Here is a 13,877-nt window from a genome sequence, read left to right on the forward strand (position 1 = left end):
GGGGCGCGTGACGCCGGGCGGGGCGCGTGACGCGGAGGCCGGGGCGGGGCGACTGCGGACCGCACCGCCGAGGCCCAGGCCGACCCGAGCGGCGGTGTCTCCCGGGTTCTCGCCACCCGCCCGGGTCGCAGGTCGGCGGGGACGGCGGGGTCGACGCTCGGGGCAGGGTCGAGGCCGGGCGGGGCGCCGACTGCGCCCGGCCCTCCGCCCTCTGCGGGCCTGGCCCTGGGCGGAGGGCGGTAACGGGACCACCGGCCTCCGCGCGCCGGGGGATCGCGGATCGCGGACGGCGGCGGCGAGCGCCCGCAGCCTGGGCCCCGTAAGGCCGGGGGGGGGGAGGGAGCGGGCCCGTGCGCGCGTGACCCCGCTGGCCACCCGGAACCGCCCGAGACGTCGGCCGCTGACCCGCCCGGCGCGCCGAGGCCTGGCCAGGCCGGGGCCCGGGACCTGGCGGGACGTTTGCTTCCTAGGTGGGGACGGGATGGGGGGGGGGGACCCCGGGCGGCCGGCCTGGCCCCCGGGGTGCCCCGGGACCTAGTTCCACAGGTGTGTGTGTGCCGATCCTAGGGCTGGAACTGAGGACTTGTGCGCTGTCCCTGAGCTTTTTCACGCAGGGCTGGTTGGGGCTCTACCACTTGAGCCACAGCTCCACTTCTGGCTTGCTTTTGGTGGTTAATTGAGGATGAGAGCCTCCGCTTCCCTGTGCATTGTCAACACTTTAAAGTGGTCTGATCTCACTTGTTACGAAGCTATTTCCTGTCCCTCCCTAGCATAGCCACAGGGACCTAAGATCCTTTTTCTGGCCCTGAGGATTGACCAGACAGAGCTTCCTCTGGGCCCTGTCTGCACCCTCAGAAGAGCCTGGGAAAAGCTTGCCCCACAGAGGTGGACCACATTCTCCATACCAGCCAGATGCAGGTAAAACCCTCCCTGTCTCATCCCAAACCTCACCCAAGGCGGAACTTTAGTCCTGGAGCTCGTACAGCCACATTCCTGGCCTTCCCAGGCCAGGCTGGAGGAATGTGTGATTGAGCTACACTAGGTGAGCAGTGGATAATTGTATTTTGTATTTTCATTTTTTGCCAGTCCTGGGGCTTGAACTCGGGGCCTGGGCACTGTTCCTGAGTTTCTTTTGCTCACAGCTAGCACTCTGCCACAAGCGCTTTTTCTTTCTGTGGCACAGAGGAATGGAACCCAGGTCTTCATGCATGCTAGGTAAGCACTTTACCTAAGCCACACTCCCAGCCCTGGTATTCTGACAGCGAAAATCTCCATCACCAAGCCCTCAAGGAATTTGTACCCCACTGTGTCACCTCTAGGAAATCTTACCGGGCATCCAACTAGCTTCAAAAGGCTCTTTTAACATTTTATTTATTTATTTTGTGCTGGTCCTGGGGCTAGAAGTCCGAGCTTGGGCACTGTCCCTGAGCATTTTTGCTCAAGGCTAGCTAGCATGCCACCACTTGAGCAACAGACTCACTGCTGGCTTTTTTGGTAGTTACTTGGAGATAAGGAAGGGTCTTATAGACTTTCTAGCCCTGGCTGGCTTCCAACTGTTATCCTCAGATCTCAGCCTCCTGAGTAGCTAGGTTGTTTTGTTTTTAATGTAAAAACTGGAGTTCCTTGTGGTCTCAGCTGGCTTTGAACTCTTTTTTTGTTTTTTGGTTTTTTTTTTTGCCGGTCATGGGCCTGAACTCTGGGTCTGGGCACTGTCCCTCAGCTCTTCAGCTCAAGGCTAGTGTTCTACCACTTGAGCTACAGCACCATTTCTGGCCTTTTCTGTTTATGTGGTGCTGAGGAATTGAACCCAGGGCTTCATGCATGCAAAGCAAGCACTCTACCACTGAGCTACCTTCCCAGCCCTGAATTCTTTTTTTGGTCAGTCATGGGGCTTGAACTCTGGGCTTGGGCACTGTCCTTGGCGCTCTTCAGCTCAAAGCAAGCGCTCTACCACTTGAGCCACAGTGCCACTTCCGGTTTTCTAGTGCTTTATTGGAGATTAAAAGAGTCTCACTGGCTTCCCTGCCCGGGCTGGCTTTGAACCGTGATGATCAGATCTCAGCCTCCTGAGTAGCTAGGATTCCAGGCGTGAGCCACCGGCGCCCGGCAGCTTTGAACTCTTGATTGTTCTGCCTCCACCTCCCAACGGCTGGTCATTACTGGCTTATGCCTAGTTAGGATAGCAGAAGGGCTTTAAGACTTTTTTCCCTTTGGTCACTTGTGGGCCTTAAATTCATGGCCTGGGCGCTGTCCCTGAGCCTCTTTGTGCTCAAGGCTAGCATTCTACCAATCAAGTCACAACTGTACTTCATTTTTGAGTGGTTATTTGGAGATAAGAGTCTCATGGCGACTTTTCCGCCTGGGTTGCCTTTGAACTGATCCTCAGATCTCAGCCTCCTGAGTAGCTAGGATTATAGTGTTGTAAGGTGAATTATCCCAGTAGCCACATTTTTGGAATATGAAATATTGGAGTCTTTATTATACAGTTAACAGGCTGCAGGCAGCCAGTTGTTACAAAGGTCTGCAAGTCCCCAAATACACATAACACAGCTAGGAAACAGGCTAAAGAGGAAAGAACAAAACAATACCAACAATCCAAGTTAGCTCCAATGGAAAGCTGAATTGGGACACCATGATGGCTGGAGATGAGCCTGGAGACGGGGCAGAGACAGGACACAGGAGATAATCATGGAGACACGTGGCATCGTGTAATTGCCTCTAGGCTTATCCGGGCCTAAGTAGGTCGCCAGGGGGTTGGGGGGGGGGGGGCGGACACAGATCCACAGGAAATTTCCAGTCCCAGGCACTGGACTAACAAGTTTAGTAACCTATCAGCCAAGTGCCCATTCCTGCCTCCAGGGATCTGGGCACCCCCATCACCTGGGAGGCAGGTGATAGGAAGTTTTCTTCCCCTAGCATAAAGACTAGATCTCAGACCCTACAATCCACCATGTGGCCAATATGGCACCGGCCAGACCTGACCTCCTTACTTCAATAGGCATGAGCCACCAGAGCCCAGCTTTAAGACTTGTATCTCTAGGATTGGGTGCACATGCACACCTTAGTACTGCTCCCTGCTCTCGGCTCACTGCTGCTGTCCCCACAGGCCTGAGAGTGACCCCCAGCCACCGCCACCATGACCAAGATCAACATCAACGAGCTCCCCGAGAACATCCTGCTGGAGCTCTTCACGCACGTGCCCGCCCGCCAGCTGCTGCTGCGCTGCCGCCCGGTCTGCAGCCTCTGGCGGGACCTCATCGACCTGGTGACGCTCTGGAAGCGCAAGTGCGTGCGTGACGGCTTCATCACCCGGGACTGGGACCAGCCTGTGGCCGACTGGAAGATCTTCTACTTCCTGCGCAGCCTGCAAAGGAATCTCCTGCGCAACCCCTGTGCTGAAGGTGGGGTGCACTGCCACAGCATGGGTCCTTTCTCCTTCCTGAACCTCGGGGCCTTTGCACCTGCTGGGATGGTCTCATGCCCCTCACTCCTACCAAGCTCCCTTGGTTCTCCTTAATTCTTCAGGTCAGTTAAGAGATCTACCCTGACCACTCATCCAGAAACAGTGCCCCTGCCTGTCACTGTCCTCGTAGCACTTCCTGTAATGTAGTTATGAGTTATATAACCTAGTATGAGAAGTGCCACCAGGACAGTGACAGGCACCTACCCTTTCCCTCTGCTACAGACCTCATGTTCTCTGGGCACAGTGGATCTTGTCACCCCATGGAGTGACAAGGACGCTTTTTCAGGGCACATCACAGATCCACCTGTCCCTGGGTTCCTTTTGCTCAAGGCTAGCACTTCACCACTTGAACCACAGCGTCACTTCAGGCTTTTCCTGTGGTTAATTGGAGATGAGTCTCATAAACTTTCCTGCCCCAGCTGGCTTTGAACTGTGATTCTCAGATCTTGGCTTCCTGAGTAGTTCAGATTACAGATGTGAGGCGCGGGCACTGGGCCTGCCTGGGGTTTATCCTGGGCTTCTGCGCCAGGTTCTCGGCTGAGGCTTCATAGTCATTGTCTCCCCACCTCTGGTGTTGCAGTAGGTGAAGGGAGGCGTGACAGGTGAGTGCAGCTGCAGTGTGAGACACCCCACACACACACACCTAGAATGGTCTGTTTGCCCCTTCCTGCCTTCCTCCATTCAGCACCTACTACATCCTGTGCAGTAGAGAGTACAAGGCCTAGTCTGTGTTCAAGACCCTTTTGGTCAATTTCCCTTTTTCTCCCTGGGCCCCTGGGAGTTGGTGACAGTTGACAATGAGCTCCACCAGCTACAAAGCATGCTCCAACCCTGCAAATGACTTCCTGGAGAGCCGCACTGCTGAGCACAGAGCTCTGGTCCTGGCTGATTGGGATCAGTCCCCTCCTGCCTGACTCCACAGAGCAGCTGCCTGGTTCCATCACCTGAGAGCCAGGATGTAGTGGCATTGCACTGGGCCCCACATGCAGCCAGTCAGCCCTTCCCTAACCTAAACGTAGACCAGCCCAGCTTCTGGAAATTCTACTGGAAAACTCCCAGAGCACAAGGAAATAGTTGTGGAGATGGGTGGAGTGGTTTGGAAATGCACCAGGTAATGGTGTGCTTGGTCTAGAGCACATTGGTGGAAGGGTGGGCCTTGAACAGGACACCCCTGAGCCTCCTGCCAGGTCCTCTGTGAGCACTAGCCCAGGGGATTCCAGTAACCCCACCTGGCACCCACCCAGGAAGAGGGGGTCTGTCAATGGGGAGCCAAATCAGTCCTCAGCCCAGAAGTCTCCTAGGTCTCCTTCCCGACGCTGGGGGGCGCCGGAGAGCAGGTGGTCTGTGTGTGGGAAAACTCCGGCGAGCACCTTCAGCTCCATCTCAGACTCGGTAGTTCTGTACCAAGGCAACATGGAAGGAAGTTGGATGGAGAGTTTCTGTAGGTTTCTGTCGGTGTCTGCAGCTACACAGCTGGAGCAGTGGCTCAAGTTGAGAACATGCCTAGCAAGGCCCTGAATTTAAATCCAGTATTGCCAAACAGTGACGATGAAAGTGATATTAACTGTACCTTAGGAGTCGGGACCATTTGGGGCAGAGCAGGAGAGGTAGCAAGTCATAGTCTGTTGGAAGGAGCAAGCAGACTAACCCCTAGGGGACCATAACCCCAGAAATCTGACCACAGTGAGCCTTGCTCACTTGGCCATGCTTTCTCCCAGGCGAGCTGGGATTGGCGCTCCATGATAGACCACCTGCTGAGCATGTGCAAGACCCGCGGTTCCCCGAAGTACAAAACAATGAAAATGATACTAAGCATTATGGGCCAGGTGCTAGTGGCTCACACTTGTAATCCTAGCTCGTCAGGAAGCTGAGATCTGAGGATTATGGTTCAAAGCCAGGCCGGGCAAGAAAATCTGAGACTCATCTCCATTTAACCACCAAAAAGCTGGAAATAGAGTTGTGGCTTAAGTGAGCACAAAGGCAGTGTCCAGGCCCTGAGTTCAAGCCTCAGGACCAGCTCAAATAATACTAAAAGAAATCTTTGTCTTTCCTAGAGGACATGGCGTCCTGGCGAATTGACTCCAATGGGGGACACCACTGGAAGGTAGAGAGCCTCCCAGGAGACCATGGCGCTGACTTCCCCGACCCCAAAGTCAAGAAATACTTCGTCACATCCTTTGAGTAAGACCAAGAAATTGGAGCTGGGCGCTGGTCCTCACACATGTAATCCCAGCTACTCAGGACGCTGAGATCTGAGGATTGTGGCTTGAAGCCAGCCTGGGCAGAAAAGTCCCCCTGAGACTCTTATCTCCAATAAACTACTCAGAAAAGGCTGGAAGCGGAGCTGTGGCCCAAAATGGCAGAAAAAGAACTCAGGGATAGTGCCCAGGCCCTAAATTCAAGCCCCATGACAAAATACAAGTTGAAATGAGGGCAGAGTGCCAGGATACCTACCTTTGTCCTAGGCAAATCAAGGCCTGATGCTCAGGCAGGTGGCTCCCAAACACACCAGTGCCCACGGCTAACTGGAGCCACTAAACCTGGTCCCCTGTCCTCAGCAGCAGGAGCGCACTGGGCAGTTACAGCAGGGCAGGGTGTCCACAGCTGTCTTTGATGGGGCTGAGTCACCGAAGGGACTGACTGTATGTGGCCCTGGAAACTGAGGCTTTGGCCTGGATCAAATGCTGCCCAGACCCAGCTGGGCCAGACTTGCTGCTCCAGTTTCCAGTGGCTCAGGTCCAGGGAAATAGATGGTAAACTGCAGCCAGTGCCTGTCCTGCAGTGATGAAGGGGGGGGGGGGTCCCTGGGTCCCCTGGAACTGCCTTCCTGGTCCCCAAGGGCTGCCCAGCCTGCCTGCCTCACTCGGCTGGAAACACAAGCCTTGCCCTCTGCCCTCAGAATGTGCCTCAAGTCTCAGCTGGTGGATCTCAAAGCCGAGGGCTACTGGGAGGAGCTGATGGACACAGTGCGGCCTGACATCGTGGTGAAAGACTGGTGAGTGGGGTTCTTGTCTGGCCCCAACTCTACATTACCACACACACGCACGCACGCACGCACGCACGCACGCACGCACGCACACCAGCCACTGGTTCAGAGAATCCAGAATGCACTCTGCCCAGTGCTGTCCTGGGCATGGGCTGCCCCATAGCCCAATCCTCTGAGCCAGTCCTTGCTGCTCCCGCCCTCCCCCACACAGTCAGCAGCGTACATTAGCCAGTGTGGGGCTGAACAGAGGTCTACCCAGGGGTCATCACGAACACAACTCTGGCCTCCCAGCCTTCTCCCTGATTATCCCAGGAATCACTGCTGTAGTGCTGGGGGTGCCCCCAGGGTTGCACATGTGCTAAGCCTGCACCAGTGCCTGGCCAGCAAATGGGGACCCCAGGTCCAGCCAGGCCTCATGGCCAGCTCTGAGAAGAGCCACACCAGCTGTGGTGCTGTCTGTCTGAGCCCCACACACGCCTCTCATGAGGCCCAGGCCCACTGTAGTGTTTAGGGAACATGGCTGGCTATGTAAAGTCATGTCAGTTGAATGCCCGCAGGGTGTCCCTCTCAGGTGGGTGACTGAGGGACCTTGTGGGTAGACTGCGTCCCAGGGCCTGGCAGGGCGCAGGGAGCAAGCTCAGGCAGGGACACCGCTCTCAGCCCTGTCCTCTGTCCTCTCCAGGTTTGCGGCCCGGGCAGACTGTGGCTGCACCTACCACCTCCGGGTGCAGCTGGCCTCGGCCGACTACATCGTCTTGGCGTCCTTCGAGCCCCCACCTGTGACCATTGAACAGTGGAGCGATGCCACCTGGAAAGAGGTAAGCACCCCCACCCCCACCCCAACCAGCTCTCCTAGACTCCTTCTCTGTGCTCACTTGCTCCTCCCATTCGCCCCCACCCCAGGTCTCCCACACCTTCTCAGACTACCCACCAGGCGTCCGTCACATCCTCTTCCAGCACGGGGGGCAGGACACCCAGTTCTGGGCTGGCTGGTACGGCCCTCGTGTCACCAACAGCAGCATCATCATCAGCTACAAACCAGCCAGGAACCCGGCCCCCGCCCCTCCAAGGCCCGAGAGGCTGCGGCGGGGGACGGAGGACAGCCCATCGCTCTTCCCGCTGCGCTTCCACAGGCCGTGAGCAGCCACAGCCACCTCTGCCGTCGTCTCTCCCAGCCTCTGTCCTAGTCAGCCAAAGGCCTCTCCAGGCAGATGGCGCTCCAGCCTTCAGCAGGGCCTCCCGCCCCAGGAGCCCTGCCTCCGTCCAGCTTGGGAAACCTCCAGCTTGTGGTGATTTGCTGATGCTTTGTTGAAATAAATATTTTCAGGAAAACCCAGCCTGGGTGGCATTTGCAGTGAGGTGGGGGTTACTGGGTCTCAGGGAGGAGCTTTCCCTCCCCTTCCCTGCCCCGCCCCGCCCCGCCCCGCCCCACCCCGCCCCGCCCCGCCCGTTAACATGGCTGTACCTGCCTTCTCACTCATTATACATAGCCATCAGCCCTTGGGGCCCTTTATTGAAACACCTCACAGAACAGTAGTTGAGATGCACAGTGTGAACAACTGAACCCCAGGAGGTGAGCCCTGCAGGCCCAGCATCCCTCACTGCCTCCCTCCCCCACCAGGTAAGAACCTGCAGGCCCAGCATCCCTCACTGCTGCGCCCTCCCTCCCCCAACCGCACCTCCCCAGCCCTCTCCTCCACCATGGCAAGCCGACCTGAGCAGCCCTGTGGGGAGAAGGCGCCATACAGGGGCAATAAGAGCACTTGGAGTCAGGGAGCCAGGGTCCCTGCCCTGGGCTGGGGACCCCAGTGACACACAGCGTGGCCTCCGTGGATTGCAGGCGCAGCCTCAGCTGCTTTTATGAGCTCTCTCTTCCACATACAGCTGCATCTAGGAGAGAGAAAGCCAGGGTTGGAGGATAAGCAGGAGCCCACTCTACAGGTCTGGATTTCTAGCAGGCCTGGGGAGAGGTGCTGTGGGCCCAGTGGTGTTTCCAAGTCTGAGCATCCGGCCCTCATCCCAGCATCCCTAAAATAAACTGCTCTGTCCCCCTACCTCTCACCTTTAAGATGTCTGACGTCATGGTTTTGAGGGGTATCAGCCGGGGGTCGTGCATGTGGACATCCTGCTCATCTGCCAGGATCCAGGGAAAGTCCTAGGAGTGGGCAGGACTGAGGTGTGGTGGGGACTGGAGCCAGGCCAGCTCTGGCTCTGCCACCCCTCCCGGCAGAGTGGGGTCCCAGGACTCCAGAGGGAGACATGTTCCTTCCAGACTCCTCCAGGAGCCCCGGTGACCCTGGACCCCTGAGCTGCTTTAGAGCAGCACCACTGCTGGAACCACAAGTTCCCCTTCCCACAGCCAGGACGAGCTGGCAAGCCAAACATGGCTCCACTGGGCTCCCATAGGTTTTAGATGCTCAGACGCAGCACTGGCCTGGTGGCACTGTCACGAACAGCATCCAGACCACCTAGAACAGAGACCCCCAGCCTGTGGCCTCTCACCTTGATGACCTGGATCTTCTCCATGTTGCGGGTGGCAGCTTCTCTCGTGTGCACCAGGACTGTGAAGGTGCAGCCTGGGGAGGAGAGCTTGGTTTGCCCCTGCCTGTTCCCATCTGCCCTCCCTACCTCCCTCCCCACCTGCAAGCCCCAGAGTGCGCTGTAAGGGTTGGGAAGACCCAGTTGGAAAGGCTGCAGCTTTCTGGAGGGGTGGGCCTAGGTTCTGAAGGGCAGGGAGGAAGGGATGAGGTTGCGGGCGCGATGAGCACACCTGGGGGGTTGTGATCCAGCACAGCATCACACACGCTGATCTTCAGGATGAAGGCTCGGAGCAGCTGCTCCACGTGGGACAGCAGGGAATCTGAGCTAGAAAGGGGAAGCAGACTCACGGCTCAGTATGACCTGCCCCAGCATGGGCCCAGAACCCCACAGCACCTCTGAGGACCAGCCAGCCCCATGCCTCAGGTGGGATGGAGGGGGAGATGCTGAGCGCCTTCCCTCAAGGGAGACGCAGGACAAAACCCCCAGCCCTTCATACCACCACCAGGTCCCCAAGCCTGGAGGAGACAGGGTTACCTAAAGCCACACAGCCAGTGGGAAGAGGGAGGTTGGCTCCAGTGGCCTGCCTTAACCATAAGAGTATCAGCAGACCAGCTAACGCATTCTAAGGTGTGGGGGTACCTGATGGAGAGCAGGGGGGGCTGGGTGATTTCAAAGACGAACTTCTCCACTGGGCGGTGCTCTTTATCCAGAATCACCACGACCACTTTCTCCACATCATTCTGCAAAGGTAGGGACCTAGACTCCCAAGCTGGGCGTAGGGCCCACCCCCTACCCAGGGAAGATTGGGGAGGGGCCCCTGCTACCCTCTTCAGCTGCTGACCACTGCTACATTGGGCACCAGAAGTCAGGCTGGGAGGAGAGGATGCGGAACCCCGAGGATGGCCCAGCAAGTCTCAGAGGTGAGTCTGGACTGGACAGGAGCTCAGATAGAACTTATGGGACACACATGGAAAGAATCCAGAATGTTCTGAGCCATCCCACATATCCCAAGTTCCTGGTTTGGCCCAAGGTGTCCTGATAGGGTTCACACACCCAAGCCTTGTTACTGGCTGCAGTGGTCTCCAGAGTGCAGAAATGGGCTTTAGGGGGTTAAGCCATAGGCACCTTGAATGGCCCTCATTTTATTCCACCCAAAAGTGGGAAGATGAGCATGGAAGGAAGGACTTGGGGTCAGGAAGGGCCTGGCACCCCCTCACCTTCTCCAGCAGTGGCTTGACGCAGTGCAGCGTGTCCTGGATGTACTGATTCAGCTCCGGGTGGCAGGACATCTGTATACAATCCCACACACTGTTGAGGCCCAAGCACAGTGGAGAATACCAGTCCCTTCCACCCTACCACTTGGCCCAGATGCTCCTTATGACTGCCGGCCTTAGAGACCCAGAACTATTGGACTAACAACTATGCATTTACCCGTGTGAAGAGAACTTTAAAGACAAAAATTTAGTCTCAACATTAGCATTTAAAATAGCATTGGGGGGCTGGGAAGGTGGCTCAGTGGTAGAGTGCTTTTCTTGCATGTATGAGGCCCTGGGTCCGATTCCTCAGCACCACATAAGCAGAAAAAGCTGGAAGTTGGTGCTATGGCTCAGGTGGTAGAACCCTAACCTTGAGCTGAAGAACTGAGGGACAGTGCCAGGCTGAGTTCAGGCCCCACAATGAACCAAAAAATAATCATAATAGCATTAGGTACTCAGCACTGGAGGCTAACGCCTGTAATTATAGCTATTCAAGAGGCTGAGATCTGAAGACAGAGGTTCAAAGTCAGCCCTGGCAGAAAAGGTCCTGAGATTCTTCAGTTAACTACAAAAGACAGAAGTGGAGCTGAGGTTCAAGTGGTAGAGCCCCAGGCTTAAGCGAAAAAGCTAAGCGTCAGCACCCAGGCCCTGAATTCAAGCTCCAATACTGGCACAAAATAAAATAACATTAAGTGCTCAACAAAGTGGCTCATGCCTGTAATCCTAGCTACTCAGGAGGCTGAGATCAGAGGATCAAGTTTCAAAAGCCAGCCTGGACAGGAAAGCCCATGAGACTCTTATCCCTAATTAACCACCAAAAAGAAGAAGGGGAATGATGGCTCAAAGGGTAGAGCTCCAGCCTTGAGAAAAAAAAGCTCAGGGATAACACTCAGTTCAAGCCCCAGGACCAACACATGCATGTACACACACAAAACCCATATAGCATCAGGCAAATCCCTTAATTTATCCTTGGTGATCTAATAAAAAGAGAGGATTAAATGAAGTACCTACACACAGTACCTAGTACCTAGTGCTCAATAGGTGCTGATTCTCACTTGTTTTTCCTTGTACATCCTTTAAGCTCCTCCTACCTCCCAATACCTAGTGGTTATCTATGCTAAATTAATTGAATACCTGCTAAGGAGACCTTTCTAGGAAGTGGAGATGAGCAGCATGCTTATCATAATTTTGTCTTTTGATTTTATTTTATTTTTTGGTTGGTCATGGGGCTTGAAATCTGGTCCTGGGTGCTGTCCCTCAGCTCTTCAGCTCAAGGCTAGGGCTCTACCACTGGAACCTCAGCCCCACTTTCGATTTTCTGAGTGGTTTATTGGAGATAAGAGTCTCATGGCCTTTCCTGCCTGGGCTGGCTTTGAACGGCAGATCTCTGCCTCCTGAGTAGCTAGGATTACAGGCATTTTTGCCTCTGGCATCTCACTAGGTGAGACTCTTGTCTCCAATTAACCACCTAAGTACTGGAAGTAGAGCTGTAGATGAGTGATAAGAGCGCCAGTCTTGGTAAAAACACAAGACCCTAAGTTTAAACCCCAGTACATGTGTGTGTGCGCGCGCAATTGAATTTCCTTAAGGTAGAGGAGAAGGCAAGGAGAAGCTGGGGATGAGGGGTAAGAGGCTGTCTAGCCATCAGAGACTGTCAAAAATGAAAGAGGCCTTAAAGTGTTAGAGTTATTGAAAAATCCACCTCCATCAGGAGGCTGAGGATCAGGGTTCAAAGCCAGGCCAGGCAGGGAAGCTCAGGCACAGAGTTCAAGCTCCAGGACCGGCAACAACAACAAAAACTCCCCCCTCTACAGTCCGAGATTTTGGGGGCTCACCTGGACCGGCACGTTGTACTTCTTGCGCTTCTGGAAGATACCCACCGGGTAGACCTCGCGCACATAGAGGATCAGGTGCACGGCCACCTCCAGGAACTCGCACAGCACGTCGGCCACCACTGCAGAGGAGGCGCAAGCCCGTGGGCGAGGCCGCGCAGCCCAGACCCTGCTCCCGCAGGACCCCCGCCCAGACACGCACCGCAGGTCCCGTCTCCCTACCTTGGCCGAAGTTGAGGTCCTGTCTGGTGAGCGTGGTCATTCTTCCCGCCTCCGGGGCCTGGGCAGGGGAAGGTTCCAGCGGCCCCGGGCGCAGGCCCGCGGGTCCCGCCCCGACGCCCCTTCACGCGGCACCGCCGCAGCCACGGGCCCCCTTCGTCCCCGGCCTCCCGCTCGGGAGCATCAGCCGCACCGCGATCGGCCTCAGTCCCCCGGCTGCCCGCACGCCGCTGAGTCGCCCGCGCCCCCCAAAAAACAAGCCGCGGACGCGGAGGGAAACCGCTGGAGGCGCAGGGCCCGGGGCGCAGGGGAGGACGATGGGAAAACGCAGCCGAGGGGGAAGAAGTCCCGCCCTCTGCCCAGCCAGGTCACCTCTCGGCACCAGCTCCGGCCTCGGCGCCCACCCGGGCTCAGCTCGGTGACCACCACAGGCGAGAACCGACGACTACTCGCGAATCCCGCGCAACCCGCGACAGCGGCGCCGCTTGGTGACGTCCGCGGCACTCCGGCCCAGAGTAGACACGCCCACTTGTCTAAACTGACCAATCCGGACCTCGGAATCGCGCTGTGGGCGTGTCGTGTCGGGGGCGGGGCCTGGGTTGGACGTCAGCGATCTCTGCACCCGGATGTGAGCTACAGTCTCAGACTTCAGGCTGGTGGTACGCCAGGCGACTGGGTCTCCTTCGCTCGCCTTATATTCTTTTCCTCCAGGGCATTTCTCTTGCTTTAGGGGCGCCAGAAAGGACGAGGAGGAGTTGCTGAGGGCAGCTGGGAACTACAGTCAGCGACTGGTGCTGCTACTAGTAGTCACCATCCTCGGCTGCCCAACAGAAAGCGAATCCGTTGTCTTGGGGCGGGGACGGGGGAGGGCTGGGGTGCATCCTAAGTGCGTGCCGAGGGCCTTGAGTTCATCCTCAGCACTTCCGTTAAAAATAAGTAAGTAAGCCGGGCGCTGGTGGCTCACGCCTGTAATCCTAGCTACTCAGGAGGCTGAGATCTGAGGATCGCGGTTCAAAGCCAGCCCGGGCAGGAAAGACTGTGAGACTCCTATCTCCAATAAACCACCAGAAAACCGGAAGTGGCGCTGTAGCTCAAGTGGTAGAGCGCTCGCCTTGAGCTGAAGAGCTGAGGGACAGCGCCCAGGCCCAGAGTTCAAGCCCCATGACCGACAAAAAAAAAAAAAAAAAAAAAAAAAAAAAGTAAGTAATAGCTGATCTTCGTAAGCTGCAGCCTAGTGCTGGGCACTGGACTGAATGTGCTTGTGCGTTGTCACTGAATCCTCGGAGTAACTCTTATCCGATTGTGCTCCTTTTGGCAGATGAGCCTAATGAGGTTTAGAGAGGGAAAGAAATCTTCCCTGAGTCGTACAGCTGGGACAGGGGTGGAGCAGACAGAGGAGCCTTCTGCGAACAGTTTACTGCTCTCCAGTACCAGCGAGGCGCGAACTCCATTTTGGAAGATTCCTCAGAGATGATTATATTCATATGAACATCATTTAATTCCCTCATAACCTCTACGAGCTTAGTATCCATTCAACATTCGCATTTACAGATGGTGAAACATACCAGGCATGTTCCTTT

At 56.2% G+C, this 13,877-nt stretch overlaps 2 protein-coding genes across 4 annotated transcripts; one reads left to right on the plus strand and one right to left on the minus strand.

Annotated features, from left to right (window-relative positions):
• Positions 1-47: 47 nt before the first annotated feature.
• Fbxo6 (F-box protein 6) lies at positions 48-7,785 on the plus strand. 3 transcript variants are annotated; one of them, XM_070037373.1, is made up of 6 exons: positions 48-131; positions 3,107-3,401; positions 5,518-5,644; positions 6,363-6,458; positions 7,132-7,267; positions 7,353-7,785. In XM_070037373.1, exons 2-6 carry the CDS (start codon positions 3,137-3,139, stop codon positions 7,587-7,589), a joined length of 861 nt encoding a protein of 286 aa, XP_069893474.1. In that variant the 5' UTR covers positions 48-131; positions 3,107-3,136; the 3' UTR covers positions 7,590-7,785. The 3 variants fall into 3 exon arrangements, with proteins under 3 accessions (XP_069893474.1, XP_069893473.1, XP_069893475.1); XM_070037372.1 differs by having other exon boundaries at positions 57-319; XM_070037374.1 differs by lacking the exon at positions 48-131 and adding an exon at positions 952-1,215.
• A 133-nt stretch (positions 7,786-7,918) lies between these two features.
• Positions 7,919-12,778, minus strand: Mad2l2 (mitotic arrest deficient 2 like 2). Its single transcript, XM_070037376.1, has 9 exons — positions 12,670-12,778; positions 12,301-12,358; positions 12,082-12,200; positions 10,208-10,279; positions 9,630-9,730; positions 9,220-9,314; positions 8,952-9,025; positions 8,512-8,604; positions 7,919-8,339 (listed from the first exon to the last, which is right to left on the minus strand). The coding sequence occupies exons 2-9, from the start codon at positions 12,338-12,340 to the stop codon at positions 8,298-8,300; spliced, it is 636 nt and encodes a 211-aa protein (XP_069893477.1). The 5' UTR covers positions 12,341-12,358; positions 12,670-12,778; the 3' UTR covers positions 7,919-8,297.
• Between the last annotated feature and the right edge of the window lie 1,099 nt (positions 12,779-13,877).

Source organism: Dipodomys merriami, unplaced genomic scaffold (genome assembly GCF_024711535.1).
Source record: "Dipodomys merriami isolate MVZ:Mamm:240054 unplaced genomic scaffold, mDipMer1.0.p SCAF_28, whole genome shotgun sequence".
NCBI classification, from domain to species: Eukaryota; Metazoa; Chordata; class Mammalia; order Rodentia; family Heteromyidae; genus Dipodomys; species Dipodomys merriami.